We start from the raw sequence: 22,976 nt of genomic DNA on the forward strand, positions 1-22,976 counted from the left end.
AATTTAGCTAATACGTACATTTTTAATAAATTATTGTTGAATTTGGTATTAAAATTGTTAAGAATTACACAGTATGAAGTTAAAGAATTAACAAAAGTAGAAAATGTTATAATAAAAGTGTGTGTGTAGAGGCATATGATAAAATACGTGTATATACATATATAATGAGTTAGTCAATTACAAGGTTACAATATTTTTACTGGTTAGAATCGAAATTAAATTTTAGTATAAAATTATAAATAACTTTTAGTATAGTATGTTCTATTTAAATGTTTATATGCTATTATTTCTTTGATTGTTAAAAATTATATGTATAATTATTGGATTAAATCTTACCTTGAGTTGAAACCAAAAAATGCACATTTTATTTTAAAAATTCACAATACAAACAAAAATCCAACAATTATTGATTTATACTTTTACTTGAGAACTTTTGGATAACACTTCTTTCTAATGGTTCTTCTGGATAAACCGTTCTTCTTTACAGATGAAACGTGTTCCTTTCCGCCATGTTTCCCGTTCAAAAATCGATCGTGAGAAATATCGATATATTCGAGAATCGTAGGAAGTGTATTGCGTACTTCTCCGTTGGCGCTATAGTCGCTCATTGACACGAAATGATCACTGGGAAAAGGAAATAAATAGAAAACTCTAGTCTAAATCAAATATGCAAAATTCATGAGAAATTCTTTAAAAAAAACGAAAATATTCACATACTTGATAAAAGATTGTTAATACTTCAAACTGGGACATGAAAAATTTTATTATATTACGCAGCAGAACTATTATTTGTTATTAAATACGTATATCCTAACTAAATTATTGTTGAATTTAGTATTGGAATTGTTAAGAATTATAGATGAGGTTAAAAAATCAACAAATAAATAGAAAATGTTACAATAAAAGCATAGTATATACATGTAATAAAATTATATAATATAAATAATATTATATAGATATAATAAAAAGTCATATTACAAGGTTATATATTATATATTACAATATTTGCTGGTTAGAATTGAAATTAAATTTTGATATAAAATTGTAAATAATTTTAACATGGTATATTCTGTTTAAATCTTTATATGCTATTATTTCTTTAATTCTTGAAAATTGTATGTAATAATTATGGTTAAACCTTACCTTGAATTGAAGTCAAAAATGCACATTTTATTTTAAAAATTCACAATACAAACACAAATTCAACAATTATTGATTTATATATTTACCTGAGAACTTTTGGATAATACTTCTTTCTGAATGATTCTTCTGGATAATATTACGGATAATATTCTTTCTTCTTTACGGATGAGACGTGCTCCTTTTCGCCATGTTTCCCGTTCAAAAATCGTGAGAAATATCGATCATGATTCAAGAATTGTAGAAAGTGTATTTCCGTATTTCACCGTGTCGTAGCGCTGTAATCGCTCGTCTCACAGGAAATGATAACTTAAAATAAAAAATGAAAAACTATGATCTAAATCAAATATACAAAATTCATGAGAAATTCTTTAAAAAAAACGAAAATATTCACATATTTCATGAAAAATTGTCAATACTTTAAACTGAGACATGAGAAATGTTATTATATTACGCAGTAGAATTATTATTTTAGCCATTAAATACGTACATTCTTAATAAATTATTGTTGAATTTAGTATTGGAATTGTTAATTACGCAGTATAAGATTAAGAAACCAATAAATGAATACAAAATGTTACAATAGAAATAAAAGCATATTATATATATAAAAAGTTAGTCATATTACAAAGTCATAATATTTGTATTGGTTAGAAATGAAATTAAATTTTGGTATAAAATTATAAATAACTATCATAGTATGTTCTGTTTGAATGTTTATGTACTATTATTTCTTGTTGAAAATCGTGTGTAATTATTTATTTGGTTAAACTTTACTGAAAATTATGCACTGTTTTTGGTAATCTGACAGATTTCGATGAGTTCAGGCCAAAAGTGCAAATTTTATCTTAAAAATTCACAACACAAATTTAACAGATATTGATTTTTACCGGAAAACTTCTAAATGATTCTTCTGGACAATATTTTCTCCTTTACGAGGTGTGCTTCTTTCCGCCATGTTCCCGCTTAAAAATCGATCCTATTGATTATGGTTGAGAATCGTAGCAAGTATTTTACCGTTGGCGCTATAATCTTTAACTAATTTAAACCGCACGAAATGTTAACTCGAAATAAAAAATAAAAATCTTTGGTCTATATCAAATACACAAAATTCATGAAAAATTCTTAGAAAAGCACGAAAATATTCATACATTGGATGAAAAATTATTAATACTTTAAACTGTTATAATTTCATGCAAAAAATGGTAGAACAATTAACTTGATTTTATTTTAAAATGCAGTCTCTACTTTAATAATCCTGAATCCATTTTTTTCAAAGATATTGATTTTTACATTATGCAACAAATGTAAAAGTGAATAATTTTCGAATATTGTAAAAATTCAAATGTCGTGCTAAAGAGAAGTTTCCATCATTGAACAATTTTTCTTTTCATGATCAGATCAATCATGAAAATTGAAATCTTCCGTTACTAAGTGACAAACTAGCTATACTAGCTATGGCTATGGCCATATTTTACGCCATTTTACTGAACTTTAAACAATAATTCATTAATTTTTAACAAGTTATAATAATAAATACACTCGTATGTAAATCACTGAATTCGTCTTAAGAAATAACCATCTTATTTAAGAAAATGAATTTGACTTCAAAATTTAAAAAATCAGACGGTCTGCAAAAAATAATTTATACCACACACTATAACTTTATACCAAACAACATAGAAACATTTCTCTTTGATATGTACGTCCAACCTTTTATAATATCGAGTTTGCAGGATTCATTCAGTCTCTGAAGTATATTAAATTGAGTAAAAAACGTCATATCTAATTCATATCTAATTAAATGTTGTTAAAACATATGTTTCAGTCAGTTTCTTTCTAATACTTTTAAATAGATGTAAATAATTAAATATATAATAAATTTTTCATCCCAATTTCCATCAATCGCTGTTTTAAATCGTTATATTCCTTCAGGGATGAAGTACCACCATGTTCAATTCAATAAATAATTCTCGAAACATATACCTCATCTATGTTATTATAATAAATATTATCTATACACTGTGTAATATCTGCGCTTTTTTTTGTCTTCCTTATAGTAAGATATGTTTTTTAACTAATAAACATAGCACAATACAAAAAAAAAAGTGAAAAATAACAATATTATTGTTTTCAGCATTTAGCATATGAAAATGTTAAATACATTTTTTAGTATACCGTAGAATACCATGTACTATGTAAGCAATTTTACTTGCTTATTATTAATATACAAAATATCATAAACATGTCAAATATGTATGTCAATTAGAAATTTATTATATTATAAGGAATATAAAATAGATATAAATTTTTATCTTAGAATAATTTTATTTTAAAATACAATTCTAATAATATCTATTTTATATAATGTTCTACCACTCTCTTACTTTAGTTTGCGTACCATATGTTACTATCCATGTTTTATACTCCTTTTTCTTTCTTTCCACTTGATTGTGCCTTGGTTTTGCCTTACATTTTATGTATGCCCTATCATTCCTCCACATTAGTATACAATATTTACATCTTCGTCTTAACACAGTTTTCATTTTCAAGCCACACACAATATTATAGATTGGTAATAATGGTTGTAGTAATATTGAACTAATTTTGCTCTTATGTACATTTGCTAAATTATTTGAATATTGTTTATCAAATAAATGATGCATATTACGATTTATAATTTTTGTGAATTGTCCTGCTGATGATAATCTTAGACTTGTTGCACATTTTATTGTTTGACAGCTAGTCTTGAATAACGAATATAGGTTCATTGTTCCTGTAAAAATATTTTACATGTATAAATTTAAAAAATAAAAATTCTATGCCAAAAAGATAAAGTTAACCTCAATTGAGGTGATAAGGTAGAATTGATTTTACTAACCAATAAATATTAATGATGTTGATAATATTGCGAATAGAAGTTTGCGACAATTTGTAAATTATTTACTATAATAAAAGTTATTTAACTGTAATACTTCGTAAAAAATAAATTTCTATTAAATGTACTTCAATTTTGTTAAACTGCTTACATTAAAGTACACATCAAACTTAGCTAATAACAAAAAATTAAAGATACATTTACATGTACTACATTAAATATACATATACGTATGAAGAATTATGTTATCATATGTTATAAACGTAATATTTTATACGCAATCAGTTAATCAGTTCTATAAAAGTTCTTAGAATGCAAATAAGTGAAACACATTGTATAAAGAAATGCCCTATTTACATCGCACTTGAATCAAGTTAGTTTCGACAGCCATTTCATAAAAAATTCTTTGTAATTGAATTAACTGATTTGTTTAAATAGAAAATCGAAGATAAAAATGGAATATATTAAATATTTGCTCGTATAAAAAAAAATTAAATTAAAAAAATAAAATATAACCTACAACGAAACAAGTCCAAAAACCAGAGTACGAAGAATGAAATATTTGGATTAGTTAATTTTAATTATGATATAATTCATGTAATTAATGCAATGAATTTTTTTTATATCGTTTAATCAGTTGTGATAATAAATCTTTTATTTAGGTTATGTTTTATTCTTTATTTTCTTAATTAAAATTTCGTAAACTGCTGATTAGTTTATACAAAATATTGTTTACAGTAATCCGAGTTTAATGAAAATAATAAACGTGGAATTGTTAAAATGTTGTTAAGGAGAGTAAACTTGCTACAAATTTTTGTAAGTATTTATAACAATATATTTTTGTGATATTTATTTCTTCGTTCTTATATTATCAAAAATTTAATCTATATCAGCATATTTAAAATTTACAGAGTTCTGGTCAAAAAACAAGCAACAGATATCTAAATTTCATACCTGTTGTTGTTGAACAAAGTGGTAGAGGAGAACGTGCATATGACATTTATTCACGTCTCTTAAAAGAAAGGATTATATGTCTAATGGGCCCAGTACGTATCATCTTCCTCTTAATTACATTTATACTCTACCAGAATTCTTCATCTATCATTAAATTTTAAGTTAAAAAATTAAGAGTATCAAGAGTATATTATTTTATAGATTACAGATAATGTGTCTTCAGTAGTGATAGCTCAACTTCTATTTCTTCAATCTGAGAATAGTAAAAATCCAATTCATATGTATATTAATTCACCTGGTGGAAGTGTAACTGCAGGGCTCGGTATATATGATACTATGCAATATGTTCTACCTCCTGTTGCAACATGGTGTGTAGGACAAGCATGCTCAATGGCAAGTTTATTATTAGCTGCAGGAACAAACGGTATGCGTCATTCGTTGCCTAATGCAAGAATTATGACACATCAACCATCAGGAGGTGTATTTGGTCAAGCTACTGATATACAAATACAAGCCCTAGAAATATTAAAGCTCAAAAAGCAAATCAATCGTCTATATGTCAAACACACAGGCCTAGACCTGGAAAAAATAGGTATGTCAATTTGCAAAATTATGTTAAATGTATGTTTATAATACGTTATAATTTTATAGAACGTTGCATGGAAAGGGATAATTTTATGAGTCCCACCGAAGCAAAGGAATTTGGAATTATAGATAAGATATTATGTCAACCGATGCAAGAAGAAGAAAAAGTAGAAAGTACAAACTTAAAAGAAAGAACCTTGAAAGAAGTTACTCTTGAAGTTACCACCCAACCTTAATATTAGGGTTAAAGAACACATGTGCTTAAAATTATATAATTTTATTAAAACATGTATTAATCAATATTTAAAAAAAGTAATAAAATATTTTTAACACAATTTATATCATGTATATAACTGTATTTAGTAAACACAGTAAATGTGCCCATATTTTGTAAATATCATGTAAATATATAACGTAGAATGATGATTTCATGAATGACAAACATATGAATTAATGTTTTGATAAAAAAAACCATATTTCTTTGATATTATTCAGGCAAATAGTATATCACCAAGCATTCTCGCTATGTGCTGAACATATGTAATGCTATTAATTATAGAGGGGACGACTTAAACTGCTGTAATGGAAGACAAGATTTTGTATCAAAATATGTCTATATACAATTAATAATTAATTTTGATTTGAACAATTTGTCCTGTATCTTTCTATCGCAGTTTATAATGGCAGTCTCACATTTAATATATTCTTAAAAATACATTAAATTTATAATTTCATTAATATTCTATTATCACCAAAAATACTTTATAAAAAAAAGGACGGATTATGTGTCTCAATGCTAGACAACAATAAAGCATTTCACAATACAGTGATATTGCATGTCATTAAAAAATGAATATTCCCCTAATACCAGCTTTTGTAAAACCAGTTTTATATCTTTTTTTGCGTGTAAAATGCACATTCACTCTGTAGAAATCACTGAGGGCATACTTGAGCATGTGCAAGCATTAATATATCTTTTTTTTCTTTAGGAAATCTAAGTTCTCTTCCAGCTAGACGTGCTGCTTCGAGTTCTCTCTCAGCCAATGCCAATTCCATAGCAACAACGCCGCCACCGCTTTCATGTTCTCTTGCTACCCAATCCAATGCCATTTGACTACGCATATCATCATCTAAAGCTCGATGACTATAATGAGCAACTACTTCCTGTCTGCTACATTGTCTTTCTCTCATTGCTTTCAAAGATCCATTCCAATGAAGTAATTGAAAGACTGTCATTAATTCTTGAAATTCTAACATAGTCCTTCCACGATTACATTCTAACATAAAACGAAATGCTCCGATACCTGTATTTGGATCTTCTTTCTCATCTCCACTTCCCTGAAAATTAAATAATTCATTTAATATAATTCTTATAATAACAAATATACTCAGATCAAATTCAAAACATACCTGTGTTTGATTACTGTTCGAAGTTGCAGAAGGCTTAGCAAAGCTAGCTCTTGCTTCTGCAACAGCTTTTTCTATGAAATCATCTGTTATTTTACGTGCTGGATGTTCATTGAAAACAGAATTCATCAGAGCAATTTTTGCTGCTGATCTGCGAGCCTCTGCTTTAGTGGGACAATTCTGAAAACTACCAAAGCAAGATCCTCCAGGAAGAGTTACATAACACACATAAGGTGGGCTGGTGCCAGGTACAGATTCATAAATAACTAATGCTCCATTTCTTAGCTCAGTTCCTCTACTTTGTTTCATTTGCCAAAATTCTTGCAAAGCTTCTACTACATTTACTATAAGAAAAGATAAGGTAATATATATGTAATTAATATATGTAACTTTAATATCAAATAGAAAGACAAAAAGAAAATGTAATTATACCTCTTCCATAGCCTTGAGTATGTTTAGCAAAGCTGTTGACGACTGCTTCCACAGCTTCTTTTAATACTTGTTTATCCCTAGCATCTACTAATCCACCTGTGATACCCATATTTTCAGGAATTCGAGATTTTGTTTTAACTGGCATTATGCCCTGCATCACCTCTTAAAAACTCACGTACATTTACGTCTCCTATAAAAGTGATTAAAGTGATCTTGACTGAGCAGACTAAATAAAAAAAACTTTGGATTAAAAAAAATGTTTATTGATATAGTACAGGTAAAACTTTTGTCCCAATATTGAGATCGATGATTAATCGATCATAGAACGAAAGAAACGAACAGATGGAGTAGGAAAATTTTAATTATACACGTAGCTAAAGTCAATGGAATAATGTTAGCAAAGATTGTTTTTCTAAGATGTTCGGTGTGACAGGTCTTGAATGTTTAGCAAATAATGAAACGATATACCAATTGCTGCAACGCTGAAGAAAACAAACGTGAAAAGATACCCTGGTGGCCCACCTGCGGAGACCCGGATGCCCAGGAATTCGTGTAAATTACTCTCCAACCAAGCGCTACGAGATCAAATTGCAATACACATATAACGCGTTTAATGGCCCCGGACCACTGACGATTTCCAGAAAACCAGGGCTGTCTACTTCGGTCAAGTACCCCATGCTACGGTGACATTATCACTGAGGATTGCCAACTGATTATCAATATTCTCTACCAAGCACAGTGTCGGATTTTATAAGCATGGAACCCACACACAAATGTATATACAGATTATAATATTATATATATATAAATTTCAATATATGAATAAAAAGAAAGCTTAATAATAAAATATTATTTTAAATATAGACTAATTTGATATTAATTCTATATTATTTTAATATAGAATTTTAAATACTACTATACCTACTGAAAGCTATAATTTAATTGTATAAAAATGATAAAAATGGATCCATTATGTTTAATTGTAGTACAATATATCTTTCAATTATTATTTCTTATGTTACAAAATAAATGACAAGTATTTAAAAATATACAGGAATGGCATTGAAAATATGTAAGGTAGATAACCAACTGATTTTTAAAATTATACGTGCAAATAGAGCGCTGTATATGAGTTACTACGAAAAACTATGGTATCAATTGATAAAAAAGAGCAGGCCTAAAAGTGTACCGACAGAAATAAATTTACAACTGCTGTTAATGTTGTACTTCTGCACTTAATCGGTAATGGTGGAAATGACATCAATATGATAAAGGAGCTCTAGGAGTACTTGACACACGAGATAAAAAAATGTTTTGGATGATAGATCTGTTCTTTGCTTTGTTTGTGGTTGAATATAGTATGGTTAAATATTACTATTCTGAATCGTAGATGGCGTAAAATAATTAATCTTTCGCGATTAATCTTTATGTATAACAAAATTCTATAATGCGTTAGATCTATGCTATATTTTGTTTGTGATCATACTTAGATTAGATGCAGATGTTTCTTTATACTAAAATATAAATCTTATACTTCAAATTCAGTTAAGTACAAAATTCATACATATGAAGATACAGATCGAAATTAACATCTCAGTGGTAGTATCCATTTCGGGAATGTGCCTGACAAAATACCATTTACTCCTATTTCTACGAGTCATGACTTTGCCTTTGTCTTGAGGAAAAAATAATTTACGCGCGCACATTTCCCGCGTGGTCAGGGCGTAAGTGCATGCGTGCATTGATATACGTTTGTGTGTGTACGACAGATCAGCTGAGCGCCAGCTGTGCTCTTCGCGGCGACCAATAAGAATCGCTTTTACTATTGCACAGCAGCGCCTCAAATACATGACCGGTGACCACAGATTTCAGCGTTCCCGCGAAAGTAACTCATAAACTTTTGTCCTCCGTTCAACAGTGTTATTTTGTGTGTATATATCTGTTTTTGCATGATTATACAGCTGTTTCAGCTACACCGCGGACAGTACGTTCAAGTGTGATAATATCTTCTCACATTCTTTGAAAAGGCTGTGGTAAAATCGAGCGGGAAATAGATGCACAGAACGCGTGGGTGCTCTGACTTCTTGGATTTGTGCAATTGCCTGTACTCAATATTTATCGTTTCAACGTGAACGTGCCGCGTTTTATGAGTAAAATACAGTCCTCACGGTTGATGGACAGTGACGGTTACAAACTTCTGTGACATTTTATCTTGCAAAAACGTAATAAGAACAGCGTCTGTCAAAGCATGCCAACGTTGTGCTACGCTTGTGTAAGCCCTTCAATTCAGTGTTTGTATGTAAAAGCGATAGTGTTTATTGACCGGAATTAAACAATAGGACTTCAAAGAAGGTGTCCACCGAAAATTGGGAATTTTTTTCCCTTTGAGGTTATGTTATATATATAGAGGGCGTGACAGTGGCAGATTGCAAGCAGGGGTTGGTCATTGTTTCGCGCGCTGGTCTCCCGCGCTTCGAGTTCCACGTCCCGTATTTTTTTGAAGAATTACCATTCTATGATATCACGAGGCTCAATACTATATCGGAAAAGACTTTGAGAGATTTTTGTATTGAGAAATGCATTGCGAGAAGATAGTTATGACATAAAATATCGAAATCAAACGCAGCCAAGTATACGTGCATTATGGCGATCGGGTGCGTGTGAGCTTTGCGCGCTCTTTTACTTTACGTATGTTTCTGGTTCGATTACAGACCGTATGCTGTAGCAATTAAGCAGACGTTCAATTAAAACATCGAAGAACTCGAAGTCGTATTAAAAAAAGTTGTTCCTATCCGGAATATTTTTCGAACACGTCGACAATTTCGAAGCAAAATGCCGCAAACGAGGTGAGCGAACAAGTTTTCATTTCAGTTTTAAAATTTCATTTAATTGTTGCTGTATTTTGTCAGAAACTTGTGGAATTCATTTGAAATAAGTCCAACTGATGTACATGATTTTCTGTGCCTTCTAATTGGAAAAAAAATTCTGAAATATGCGTGTATAACCTTCTTTGATCAGCATCTTCTTTTCAAAAACTGTAATAACATTATGTGAATAATACATGCATGGATTTTTGCTTTACGGTTTTGTGAATACTTTATAAACTGTCTTATTAAGTTGTAACATTTTTATAGAATGTATATAACTCCAAAAAAAAAAAATGTTAGACGTTAATTAAGACGTTAATTCTCTCTTATCCTTTAAAAATGTTTTTACTCATCTTACAAAGACATTGAGCTTTTCTGATACAACAAAGCATTTATATCATCATAATAATGTCAATAAAAAGTCATTTTCTTCCCATATCCAGTTTACATGGGAAAAAATCACAAACTTACTTGCAAGGAGGCAAAGTAGTAACACAAACTTCAAAACGCAAAAGGCGGGCAACAGAGATTTCTGAAGATTCAGAAAATGTATATCCGCCTAGTAAAATACCAGCTGTATCACATGTATCATACACAGAATCATGTCAAACAGTACATCCTTTAGAAAATTCATGCAATCCACATCAAGTTTCACCTCTGAAAGAGCAACAAGAGCCAGCCACATGGTCTGAATTGAGAACTGCAACATGCTTTTTAACACCATCATCTTCTAAAAATGTATCAAATAGACCAAGTCCATTACCATCATTTTCATGGGCTGATGGTTCTCAAGTCTGGTCTCTCATGTGTATGGGAGATCAAAAGACTGTTACTCAAAGGAATCCACAAATGTTCCAAAGGCATCCAACATTACAACCAAGAATGCGGGCAATTTTGTTAGATTGGTTGATTGAAGTTTGTGAAGTGTACAAGCTACATAGAGAAACTTATTATCTTGCAATGGATTACATAGACAGATATTTGTCCATTCATCAAAATGTACCCAAAAATCAATTACAATTAATAGGTATTACATGCCTTTTTATAGCTGCCAAGGTTTGTACATGTTTTAATTGTCTTTTTTTGCACTTATTAATTGGGCATTTTTAAATGAATAATTGATAATTTTTTTATAGGTTGAAGAAATATATCCACCCAAAATAGCAGAGTTTGCGTATGTCACTGATGGAGCCTGCACAGAAGAAGAAATCTTAGGAAAAGAATTAGTGATTTTAAAAGGACTTGGATGGAACTTATCCCCAGTTACTGCTCCTGGCTGGCTTAATATATACATGCAAATTGAATCAGGCGATTGGTCAAGGCCAAATGCATTTATTTACCCACAATATGGAGGTTTACAATACTCTCAAGCAGCTCAACTATTAGATTTGGCTACATTAGACGAAGGAAGTCTGAAATTTCCTTATAGTCACATTGCTGCAGCAGCAATTTTCCACACACAAGGAAGGGAATGTGCCTTGAGAGTATCACGCATTCCATGGGACCAGCTTGCACCCTGTGTCAAATGGCTTACTCCTTTTGCAATGACAGCAGCTGAAGAAGATTCTCAGTGCCTTTTAAGGTCTACTATAATATCTTTGGAGTCTCATTCTGGATCTGGACTTAAAGCAACAGTGCCTAACATCGTGATGGATGAATCGCATCGCATACAAACTCATGTTGTAGATTTAAATATGTTAGAAAGGGCACATCAACGATTAGTACATAAAACTCCTACTGACACAAATGAATCAGATTCTAATATTGAATCTGGTAGACAAAGTCCAAATGAAAGTAGTCTTTTAACTCCACCATCTAGTAGTCAAAAGAATTCTACCACACCATCGCGTCCTCCACCGCAGTTGCACCCATATACATAATTAAATATTTATAAATACCTCATAGTCTTTAATTCAATATTTCATTTACTAATTGCTGGTGAATGATTTTAATTAAATATAGTAATGTACATGTTTGTCAAGAAATATGATTACTTACTTTAAACAGTTTCGCTTTTTGTAAAATTGCACAATGAGTTAAGTACGGGATTACACGAGTGCACGATAATTGCAGCATACATTGCGTTATCGTAAATAATATGGTTCTTCCTGTAAAAAATAAGTTCTCTTTGTGTAATGATATTTGTCATCTAATAGTAAGCCTTATAGTACAAGGTGTTAACTATTTTCTATAGTAATGTCCATAGTGACATTGAATTTATTTAATACTACTTGTTTTATTATGAATTTTTAAAAGAAGTGCCTTAAATAGAGGAATGTAAACTTACATGTAAGTCCATGGCTACTTTCTGTGATTATATTCATGCAGTAAAATTTGATGATAGATTATATTAATACATTAGGGACAATTAATAATAATTATTTTCACAAATCTGTAGACAATATTAATACCTGCAAAACGTGTCCTTAAAAATAACTGTTTTTTATTAGTACTGAGCTAAAGAAAACATTGTGAATAATATTTTTTATATATTTCGCTTTATTTTAACGCAACGTATTATTAAAATGCGTTATCGAGCCAGGTGAATGAATTTTTATGTATATGTACATTTTCAAGTACTAAAAGTTGAAAAAAAAAAGATGGAATGAACTGCAGTTGTTGTTTATACACATTTATATCAAAAATTTGACAATAAATATTTGTAAATCTGATCATCAATCCAATTTTTTCCATAAATACCATAAAAACTATCCAAAACTTAGTTTTTGCGGTGTAATTTGTAAATTACTCAACTTATGATGATGGAGTAAACGTCGAAACTGACATTACCGACAGAGAAGAAATAGAAACGTGGCGCCACAGGTGGCGCTTCTAGAAACGCAATAACGCATCGTGATTGGCTGTTGCGTTTGCATTCAAGTTGTCAAATGCTAGACGGCCGTTAAGAAAGCGGTTGTGTGCTAAACATTGTACGGGAAGTAATATCGAGAACCGTGTACAAGGAATTTCAACGAAACAGTCATTTTATTTATTTTAATATTACATTGTTAGTGTATAGTGTTGTAGTGTTATAAAATTTACATTTAACGTGAGTACATGCTTGAAAGAAGCCGTGTCTTTTGTTCATGTCGAACGACATGCAATGTGAATACTAACATTGAATTATCAGTGCCGTTTGACTTGTGTACAAGACATTTCACAATTGAATTCAATATCGCGTCGTGTTCTGCAGTTCTTGCGTTTAATAAAACTGTTAAGTTTGTGATTATAATTGTGAAAATATTATGAGAATGTCAAGTCCAAGAAGTATCAATAGTTCTGTTCGCGAAGGAACTCGTGTAGTGCTTCGAGAGACCACTGCATCCCTTCATAATTCGTCGCCTATGCAACTTCCTCGTAAGGTATTTACATACATATATACAATGCATACATGCTTTCGTTGCGAATGATAACGTGCCTGCAATGCGCATGACAATGAACTTTAAATTGGCATATCCCGCGTTCTTATCGTTTTATCATGTCCTTTTTTAACTCGTTCGCCTTTTCTCTTTGTTTTTATTGCAAACAGTTGTGCCGGAGAACGCCTATAAATAAACTTTGAATCTCCAGGAGCACCTTGAAACGAAAATAAGTTTTGCTTCCCGCGTAGGAATATTTTTCCTCGGCGCGTAAAACGGATCTATCTATACTTGTTTATATTTTGTACAATTATTTTATACGTTACATAAGAAATAAGTCACTTGAGACTAGAAATTAAAGTATTATTAAAGCTGTTGATTATACTGAAAAATGTTAAATGGTTTCGAAGCTAGAGCATTAACCGACATAACCCTCATTTCTGTAAATGAACGGATTATGCATGTGGTTTTCCAAATAGATTCATATATTTTTTAATACACTGCTTCATCTCAGTATTCTCGATAAAAAGATATAAGTCTATTTGTGTCAAAAAAGCAGTGGTTTGGCAGATATTTTAAATTTTATACAACTTACATACTGAAGACAAGGAAAACACAGGCTATTGCTTCCTGTCTATCCTTTTCTTGCATATGACAGGTTTTTATAACTGAGGTTCCCAAACTTACTTGGCCTACTGTTCTTTTCTCAAATAAAAAATTACTCAGCGTCCTCTTGAAAATTTACCTTGTTTGACCAAGCAAATAGAAAAATGCATGACAAGTTTGTGTTATTTTTATGTATCTATATCTCTCTATATTTTCCAACATAGTAAAAAAAGATATTATGACAACAAATAAGTCACGTTGAAGCTTAAAAATTATAAAATTATTTATTGAAATCGATTATAGTAATATTCGCAATACACACAGAGAATTAGAATAACGAAGGATAATATTAAAAATAATTTGACTCTATCTTTGTCAGTAGTATTTCTAAATCACCATGATTAGTTATTTGTAATCGATTTCTTTCTTTATTTAGATTTATTTAGATTTCTGACCACTGAACCCACTGAATCCACGCTCCACGTTCCTAAATGTGATGAAGGAAATTCAATTAAAAACTTTGTACTATAGCATAATCTAGAATAATGTGTGAATATCTGCTTTTGTAGCCGTCTTTGAATTTAAATTTAAATTTCTCATTTGTTGTTAGTTAAGAGATAACAGATACAGGATTTTACAAAATTTTATATTTTTCTCTTTATTTTTTCATCGCTCCTCTAGTTTTATTCAACGCTCTTAGTTGTGCCTAAGGCTACTTTCCTATATCGTTCCAGTGTCCAAAGGACACTATCGTCCACTTTGAAAAGCACTGGTAGCATTTTTATAACGTGAATTAATTAAACTAGTGATCCCTCGATATAAATAGTTAATGCTTTTTTTTCTATAGAAAATGCTGAAATAAATTGGTTAATGTACTAAAAATATATGATTCTGATTAAAAAAGACGCTTTCATTTACAGAAATGTTAATTATATGTTCGAATAATACTTCCCTTGAAACCATTTGACTTTTATTTGAAATATTTTTCGATATAATTGATTGTTTCAATAATACTTTAACTTCCACTTTCAGATGATTTATCTTGTACAAAGATATATGTTGGATCATTTAAAGTGACCACTACTTTCGACATTTGTCGCTATGTGTTAATAGTATCAGTCATAAAATTCTATTTCTACGACGCTGCTTTTTTTGACGTATTAAAATAGTAATAGCAATAATCGTGCTTTCTCTTTGACACTCATTTTGAGATTAAGCTTTCAATGTGGTTGATTCATTTTGCCGATAGCCAAACATGCGTTTTATGAGAAATTCTAAAGTGGTGTGTCTATGAATGAAGCATTACTCAATATACATATATCAAAAGAAGATTGCTTTTGGAGTCGGACTTTGTATTAATCATAATGGCTCTGGAAAAAACCAATTTTGTATGTGTACTTCAAAATACAGTGAAGTATGCTATAAATTTACGAATTTATAAATATAATAAATTAAATTTATAATGTGTGTGTATACATATATACACATATATATATATATTGTATTAAGAATAAATGTATTATTCTTAAATATGTAAGAGTATCATATAATGAATTAATTCGTTCTAGGACCTTGTCCACTATAGTATTCGTTTTTTATAAGATATTTTTACATATGTGTGTGTGTGTGTGTGTGTGTATATATATATGTATTTAATGACAGTACATACATTCTCAATATAAAGTACGTAAGATAACAACGTACGAATATATTATAAATTTCATTTATTTGTACAGAGTGGTTCGTAATTAGTGATACAATTTAAATTCAACTGTATTTAATAAATTTTCAAACTCGACTTTCTCGAAAACAAAGTCCCCTATGAAAACAACTGCATCTCACTTTTTCTCGTAGAATCCAATTACATCCTCTGTATCCAACTATATCAGTTACGGACCACTTTGTATAACAGCATTCAGAATAAGAAGCGAGCAGACAAAGATAGTGAATGGAGAAAGTTTTTACATTAATAGTAAGGAGTGTTAGTCGTTATCTTTGAAAAATATCGTTGAATTAGCAAATTCTTTTCGAGGTTGGCTGATTCGCACATTCAATATACGCGAGGTGAATATATGTACGAGTTTTTCAATTGAATAATCTTGCAATTTCGCCGATCGAACTACTTCGAGACTTATAAAAAGATGAAAACAAGCCTTTCCACCGGGAGTTTTCTTTCTTCTCGTCGGCGAAACACAGAGGCCCGCATAAACGAGAGACGAAAGAAAAAATACACGAGGCCGCGAAAGGGGTGAATGATAAACGAAAGATGCGCCGTGTCGTCGGAAATAAACGTGTCGGGACCGAGAATATATAGGCGGGGAGAAAGAAAGAAAGTTCACTACGTGGGGTTCTGTGAACCCGCGGATAAGTATGGCCTCATATCGACCAGCAGTGACAGCCGAAAGTGGAGGTCCTTCAGGAAGTCATGGGGAATCTCATCTACAAGGTAATCTTCTCAAAAAAAAAANAAAAAAAAAAGAAAAGAAAGAAAAACCACTTTCTAACGAAAAATCCGCGAATAATGTGCCCAAATTGCACAAATTGTCCAAATAACAAAATCACACATTTCATTGACTTTCCAATTTACTATTAAAAAATTGTCTGCAACGCGTGACAACTGATCTTCTTTCGAATCGGTAAAAATCGAAAGTGAGTCTTTGCCAGACGTTCCTTTTCTTATGACGACGGTGATGTGAAAACACGATGAAAAACGTATTCACGTCCATTTTGTCTGCAAATGTAGGTAAAGAAACAAAGAAAGTAAGCATACGCTGGATTTTTAGCGAAGATACTGAATCGTATGAACTGCTGCTTTCGGAACGTAAAATTATCGAATCGGTCAAAAATAACCACATTGTCTGAACTGGTCATCCGTATTATCACGTTCGAAACCAAAGGCTTGTTGAAATTAGTCGTGTTATTGAATCTCAAGCGCTTGAGATTCAAATAACTGGAGTAATTTGCACAAGCTACATCTCTATAAGTCTTAGTATGTTAGAAAAATTCGACCAACGTCGTAATAATAATTCTGGTAAAAAAGAATGCTGGAAAATCAGTGGTTAAGAGTTGAGAAAAAAAAAAAAAAAAACTCGCGAGCAACTTCTTTATGAGGAGCATTAGAAAGTTTTAATCCGAGAATGCATACAAGATCGAAATCGTTCGAAACGTCACGCAAACGATCTTCACTCCTGCATTTAAATTTAGACTTGAATTTAAACGATCAGCATTGCATCGACGATCAACAGCTACCGATTCGCGGGATCATGATCGATACGAGATATCTTTTCGTTGGACGACCACTGTCCGCTGATAACTGTTCTTGGCAGGGATTCGCGAGACTGGCGAGATTGGCGCGAGATCGGTCAAAACAAAATCCCATCTCCCCTTCCTCGTGCCCCTGGTATATTTTATAATTAGTCTCAGCGACGAAGTTGCGCAATTTCTGAAAGAAATCCGCGAGCCTCGCTACGAAATATCGGGCAACCGGAATTTTCCCAGTGGACGACAGCTAGTCACTGATCGCGCATCTTTATTCTACACCTGTTTAGTTGTTACGCGAGAAAATGGAATATATCAATAAACTACTTCAGCGAGCTACCGTGATCCCGCCAAGGACGTCATCGCCATCGCCCACGCAATCGGTATTTCGCGTCTAACCAGTCGAAAGTCTGATTAAATGCATGTCTCTCGCGTCATTGAATTGGTAGGAGGAGACGTAGTCTTTTTAGGCTCGTCCGAGCGTGAGCTACAGCGAGAAATTTCTCGTTAATTAGCGTGACTGTAGAGCATCGAATAATTGAATGAGTTCAAGGTTGGTTCGGAAGATCGCAGCATCATTAACGAGATGGTGTCCTTGAATCTTTCAACAACTTCCGCCTATTCTTTTTACGGATGTTGTTTTTAGAATTGTGTGAATTCTTTCGTTCAAAATCGTGTAATTATGAAAACTGAGTAATAGTCGAAATAAAGGAAACAAATTACAGTTGATATGCGACATGTTTTCGTTTAACAGTGTACTATTTCTGTTTTATAGAGTGGCGGCGACAACGCAGCATCAAAAAATGCAGAGCATGAGGTGAAGGTCCGATTCGCCCGCGAGTTCACCGACGTTGGATCGATCACCTATTCGGCACCGGAGAGTCTGTCCTCTGCAAGCAGTTTTCAAAGTCTCAGCAGTACTTTAAGCACGAAAAGCAATAGTGGTATCTATGCGGATTTCATCCCTCAGAGCCCTAGCCAGGTTCCGAATGATTCGTACGTCAATTCGAATATATCTGGTTTGGAGGACCTAATTGCCGGTTGTGCAGAGATACATCTAAACAGCGACGACGATCATTCGTATAGGACTCTTCAGAACTCGGAAGATTTCAGTCAGGATCAGACGTTTGCATCTGCCACCGATCAACCGGCCAATGTCAGCAAAAATCTCTCGCATAACATTTCCTTAACGAACTCTCAGAATGCCGTGGTGGAGGTCGTCGATGATAATTTGACAACATGTGAATCTATGTCTGCGCCAATTAATTCTACCGAAGTGATTGATGATGAAGCTACTTTTGGTACCATCTGCATTAAGGAACCTGTAGCGATTGTAGAATCAAACAGAAGGAATAGTTTTATACGATTAGAGACGGTACAGAGATCGAGCTCTCCTAACAAGAGCGACTTAAGCAGTAGTGATCATCAAACGAACAACAACTCTGTTGATGATAGTGATAAGATTCCACTACCGTCTAATATAAAGATATCTAATTTCAATTCAACGACGTGCTTATCATCTAATAAAGAAATTACAAACGTCTCTAAGAAAGAGGAACCTAGATTAATAGAAAATATCCCTGTTGATGAGAGTTCATTGCCATGTAACATACAGGAATGTAACTTAAATTCAACGACGTGCTTGTCATCTAATAAAGAAATTACAAACGTCTCTAAGAAAGAGGAACCTAGAGTAATAGAAAATATCCCCGTTGATGAAAGTTCATTGCCATGCAACATACAGGAATGTAACTTAAATTCAATGACTTGCTTGTCATCTAATAAAGAAATTACAAACGTCTCTAAGAAAGAGGAACCTAGATTAATAGAAAATATCCTTGTTGATGAGAGTTCATTGTCATGCAACATACAGGAATGTAACTTAAATTTGACGGTATGCTTGTCACCTAATAAAGAAGTTACGAATGTTTCTAAGGAGATAGAAAACAATTCCATTGGTGATGTCGGTGAGATTTTAGTATTACGCAACATAGTGGAATCTAATTTAAATTCGACGATGTGTTTGTCACCTAATAAAGAAGTTACAAATGATACTAAAAAAGAAGAATCTAGATCGATAGAGAACAATGTTATTGATGATATTTATGAGATTCCAGTGTCATGCAGCATAGAGGAATCTAACTTAAATTCGACAATGTGCTTGTCGCATAATAAAGAAGTTACAAATGATCCTAAAAAAGAAGATTCTAGATCGATAGAGAACAATGTTATTAATGATATTGATGAGATTCTAGTGTCACGCATAGTGGAGTTTAATTTAAATTCGACGGTGTGTTTGTCACCTAATAAAGAAGTTACAAATGTTCCTAAGAAAGAAGAATCTAGATCGATAGAGAACAATGTTATTGATGATATTGATGAGATTTCAGTGTCACGCAGCATAGAGGAATCTAACTTAAATTCGACAATGTGCTTCTCACCTAATAAAGAGGTTGCAAATATTTCTCAGAAAGAAGAATCTAGATCGATAGAGAACAACTTTATTGATAAGATTCCCGTGTCATGCAGTCCAGAGAATTCTAGTTTAAATTCAATGGTATGCTTGTTATCTAATAAAGAAGTTGCAAATGTTTTTAAGAAAGAAGAATCCAGATCGATAGAGAACAACTTTATTGATTACATTGATAAAATTCCTGTGCCACGCAACCCAGAGGATTCTAGTTTAAATTCGACGATGTGCTTGTCACCTAATCGAGAAATTACACATGTATCTAAGAAAGAGGAATCTAGTTCGATAGAGAACAACTTTATTAATGACATTGATAAGATTTCAGCGCCACGCAATCAAGAGGATTCTAGTTTAAATTCAACGATGTGCTTGTCACCTAATAAAGAAAGTACACATGTTTCTAAGGAAGAGGAACTTAATCCGATAGAAAACAATTTAGCTGAAATAGCTAAAGAGGAGTTAGATACATTGAACATCGAACAACCAAATTTTGAGGAACTACAATCTGCTGCTGAACAATTCGCTAATGATGTTTATAAATCTTCGTTACAATTCTCAGAAGAAAACGAGCCTTTCATCAACGCGACATCCGAAAGTAAGTATTTATTTTTAATACGAAATACTTTAAATGTTGATGAACATTTATTAATACTGATTCTATACCGCAGTCTTTCAAGATCCTATGAGTTTTGATTTTTTGATAAAACATGGTAATTCGAAAACTGTCAATCGTTTGAGGGCTGAATCCTTGTATGTAAAATTTGATCCATTGGTAGCGGATACCAGTATTTCTACTCAAGGAAATACACAATTCATAAAGGAAAAACAAAACGATAAAAATGAAAGCATTATGAATATTGATACTCCTGAACGTACTTCAGTGAATTTTAACACTCCCAAATGTAATCCTGCCATAGCAGCTATAGATAGGCTACTTTTTTATAGCCCTATTTCTACAAATATGACGCCAAAAATAAATAAACTTCAAGAAAAAGAGACAAGCACAGTATGTTGTATTTCGTGTTTTCATTAATATTGTTAGATGAATCTTTAAAGAAGATATATTTATAAGACATTGTTATTTATATTATAATATATTCATATTATATGTACAGAATCAGTCTGCAAAAGAGTCCGAATCAGACACTCCGCTTATTATCGATGTTAATATGAATAAGGAATTAGAATTAGTAAGATCAACCGTATTACAACTAGAAGAAAAATTAGAGAAACAGAGGAAAGAGTATGAAGCTGAAATAGAAAATCAAAAGAATGCTTTTCAAGAAAAAATTAACAAATTACAAACACAAATAGTGCAAGAGATAAAAAGTAAATCTCAAATGACGTAAGTCATTATGAATTGTCCCTACAATATTGTTAATATAAATATCTATATAATATTACGTTAATATATAAATAATCGAATTGTTACTTCCAGAGTCGTGATCGAAGAATATGAAAAATCGATTAGTCGAATACTTACAGAGAGAGAAAGAGATCGTGTGAATTTAGAACAAGAAAAAGCAAAACTTCAAGAAGAACTGCAAGCTACAAATGTTCATTTAAACAACACAGAAGCCGCTTTCAACGATGTTCATCAAAAGTATGAAAGGCTTAAAGGATTCGTATCCGTATATAAAAGTAATGAAACACTATTGAAAGAGAGCATCCGAGAGAACCTGGATACAATAAAAGGTTTGGAAATGCGATACGATCAACTGAAGAATCATGCGAAAACTGAACTTGAAAAGTGAGTATTTAAAAAGAAAGAAACAAAATATTTTAGTATGAAAGAAAAATTATATATCTGCAAAATATTTCAGAGCTAACTATGAATTGGATGCTATACGAAAACAGCATGAAGATGAAACAACAAAACTTCATGCATTAGTAAGAAGAGCGGAATTAAAGAGTAACTCTTTGGCTGAATTGGTAGATCAAAAAACTAAAGAAAATAAAGAGCTAACGCAGATATTGGACGAAGTGATTGCCAGGGTTGGTCATCAAAGTCCAGAGTAAAAAAATGGAAAATTAAACAAAAGTTATAAATGCAACGCGATTAATCTTTATTTTTATTCGGCTAAACATACATACAGTATGCAGCTGAAAATTATGTATGAGCAGACATTAAATAATTCTTTACTAAAAAAAAACAAAAGTATAAAAAAAATTTTTTCTTTTGTTTTGTATATAAAAAGATCGAATTAAAAAATTTATTTAATACATGTGAATTTGTGCTAATTATCGACTGGATACGAGTAAATAATTAACAAAAAGTTATTCTATGTTGAAAAACAAATAAAACAAATTTTTCTTGTTTAAAAATCCGTTTCTAAGAAAATATATTTTATGTACTTGGTTATAAATTAATATACGTGTACTATATTTGGTAATGTTCAAATTTAATTTTTTTACGAACCATGTCTTATCTCATATTTTCAACTCATTTTTATCTAAAATAATTTGTTAATTATTCATTTTAATTCAGTCTAGAATTAACCAAGTTCAAATATACTTGATATTTAATTTAAATTAAATTAAATTTAATCTAAATTAAAAATTAAATTTCAAAGGAAAAAATTTTATTCTATATTTTTGATTTATTGTTTCATGTGCATACTTATACATAATTTTCAACTACACTCTTTCTGTGCAGATGCATTGTTTCTAAAATTCTTAATTGCAAATTATGTGTTCTTTCAGAAGAACACCTTTTATTGATTATTATAAGTTGTAAAATATATATATATATATATGAATATATATAAATATAATATTTTATCACTAATAAAAATATAGGCATACTAAAAAGAACCTTTCAGTTTATGTTTATACAGTGAAAAATATCTTAATATTCCATAAACAGAGTACGCATTATTATGTGATTTGTTATACTACATTTCAATATAATATCTTACTATATTTAGATAAATAAAATTTATTGTTCACACATATACTATCTCGATATACAAATATTATTTGATCATTAATATGATTAGTAATGTATTTTATGCAAAATT

General features: G+C 31.3%; 4 protein-coding genes and 1 long non-coding RNA gene across 11 annotated transcripts; 3 read left to right on the plus strand and 2 right to left on the minus strand.

The window, feature by feature from the left end:
* Window positions 1-4,262: 4,262 nt before the first annotated feature.
* LOC122534430 (ATP-dependent Clp protease proteolytic subunit) lies at window positions 4,263-5,896 on the plus strand. 2 transcript variants are annotated; one of them, XM_043665065.1, is made up of 5 exons: window positions 4,263-4,391; window positions 4,757-4,834; window positions 4,930-5,064; window positions 5,174-5,564; window positions 5,624-5,896. In XM_043665065.1, exons 2-5 carry the CDS (start codon window positions 4,799-4,801, stop codon window positions 5,791-5,793), a joined length of 732 nt encoding a protein of 243 aa, XP_043521000.1. In that variant the 5' UTR covers window positions 4,263-4,391; window positions 4,757-4,798; the 3' UTR covers window positions 5,794-5,896. The 2 variants fall into 2 exon arrangements, with proteins under 2 accessions (XP_043521000.1, XP_043521001.1); XM_043665066.1 differs by lacking the exon at window positions 4,263-4,391 and adding an exon at window positions 4,496-4,562.
* A 154-nt stretch (window positions 5,897-6,050) lies between these two features.
* On the minus strand, window positions 6,051-8,060 carry LOC122534427 (protein limb expression 1 homolog). 6 transcript variants are annotated; one of them, XM_043665062.1, is made up of 4 exons: window positions 7,865-7,995; window positions 7,397-7,586; window positions 6,968-7,308; window positions 6,051-6,895 (listed from the first exon to the last, which is right to left on the minus strand). In XM_043665062.1, exons 2-4 carry the CDS (start codon window positions 7,551-7,553, stop codon window positions 6,491-6,493), a joined length of 903 nt encoding a protein of 300 aa, XP_043520997.1. In that variant the 5' UTR covers window positions 7,554-7,586; window positions 7,865-7,995; the 3' UTR covers window positions 6,051-6,490. The 6 variants fall into 6 exon arrangements, with proteins under 6 accessions (XP_043520997.1, XP_043520993.1, XP_043520994.1 ...); XM_043665058.1 differs by having other exon boundaries at window positions 6,051-7,308; window positions 7,919-8,060; XM_043665059.1 differs by having other exon boundaries at window positions 6,051-7,308; window positions 7,906-7,997.
* A 1,109-nt stretch (window positions 8,061-9,169) lies between these two features.
* On the plus strand, window positions 9,170-12,559 carry LOC122534426 (G1/S-specific cyclin-E1). The gene is made up of 4 exons (XM_043665056.1): window positions 9,170-9,323; window positions 10,108-10,242; window positions 10,707-11,319; window positions 11,400-12,559. The coding sequence occupies exons 2-4, from the start codon at window positions 10,229-10,231 to the stop codon at window positions 12,141-12,143; spliced, it is 1,371 nt and encodes a 456-aa protein (XP_043520991.1). The 5' UTR covers window positions 9,170-9,323; window positions 10,108-10,228; the 3' UTR covers window positions 12,144-12,559.
* LOC122534433 lies at window positions 12,231-13,083 on the minus strand. Its single transcript, XR_006307899.1, has 2 exons — window positions 12,551-13,083; window positions 12,231-12,371 (listed from the first exon to the last, which is right to left on the minus strand). It is a non-coding gene; the product is annotated as an uncharacterized LOC122534433 (long non-coding RNA).
* Window positions 13,084-13,150: 67 nt separating this feature from the next.
* Window positions 13,151-22,093, plus strand: LOC122534424 (intracellular protein transport protein USO1-like). Its single transcript, XM_043665053.1, has 6 exons — window positions 13,151-13,625; window positions 18,262-20,551; window positions 20,625-20,962; window positions 21,072-21,301; window positions 21,395-21,706; window positions 21,780-22,093. Exons 1-6 carry the CDS (start codon window positions 13,509-13,511, stop codon window positions 21,973-21,975), a joined length of 3,483 nt encoding a protein of 1,160 aa, XP_043520988.1. The 5' UTR covers window positions 13,151-13,508; the 3' UTR covers window positions 21,976-22,093.
* The last annotated feature ends 883 nt before the right edge of the window (window positions 22,094-22,976 follow it).

The sequence above is a fragment of the Frieseomelitta varia genome, unplaced genomic scaffold (genome assembly GCF_011392965.1).
Source record: "Frieseomelitta varia isolate USP_RPSP 00005682 unplaced genomic scaffold, Fvar_1.2 scaffold_593, whole genome shotgun sequence".
Lineage (NCBI taxonomy): Eukaryota > Metazoa > Arthropoda > Insecta > Hymenoptera > Apidae > Frieseomelitta > Frieseomelitta varia.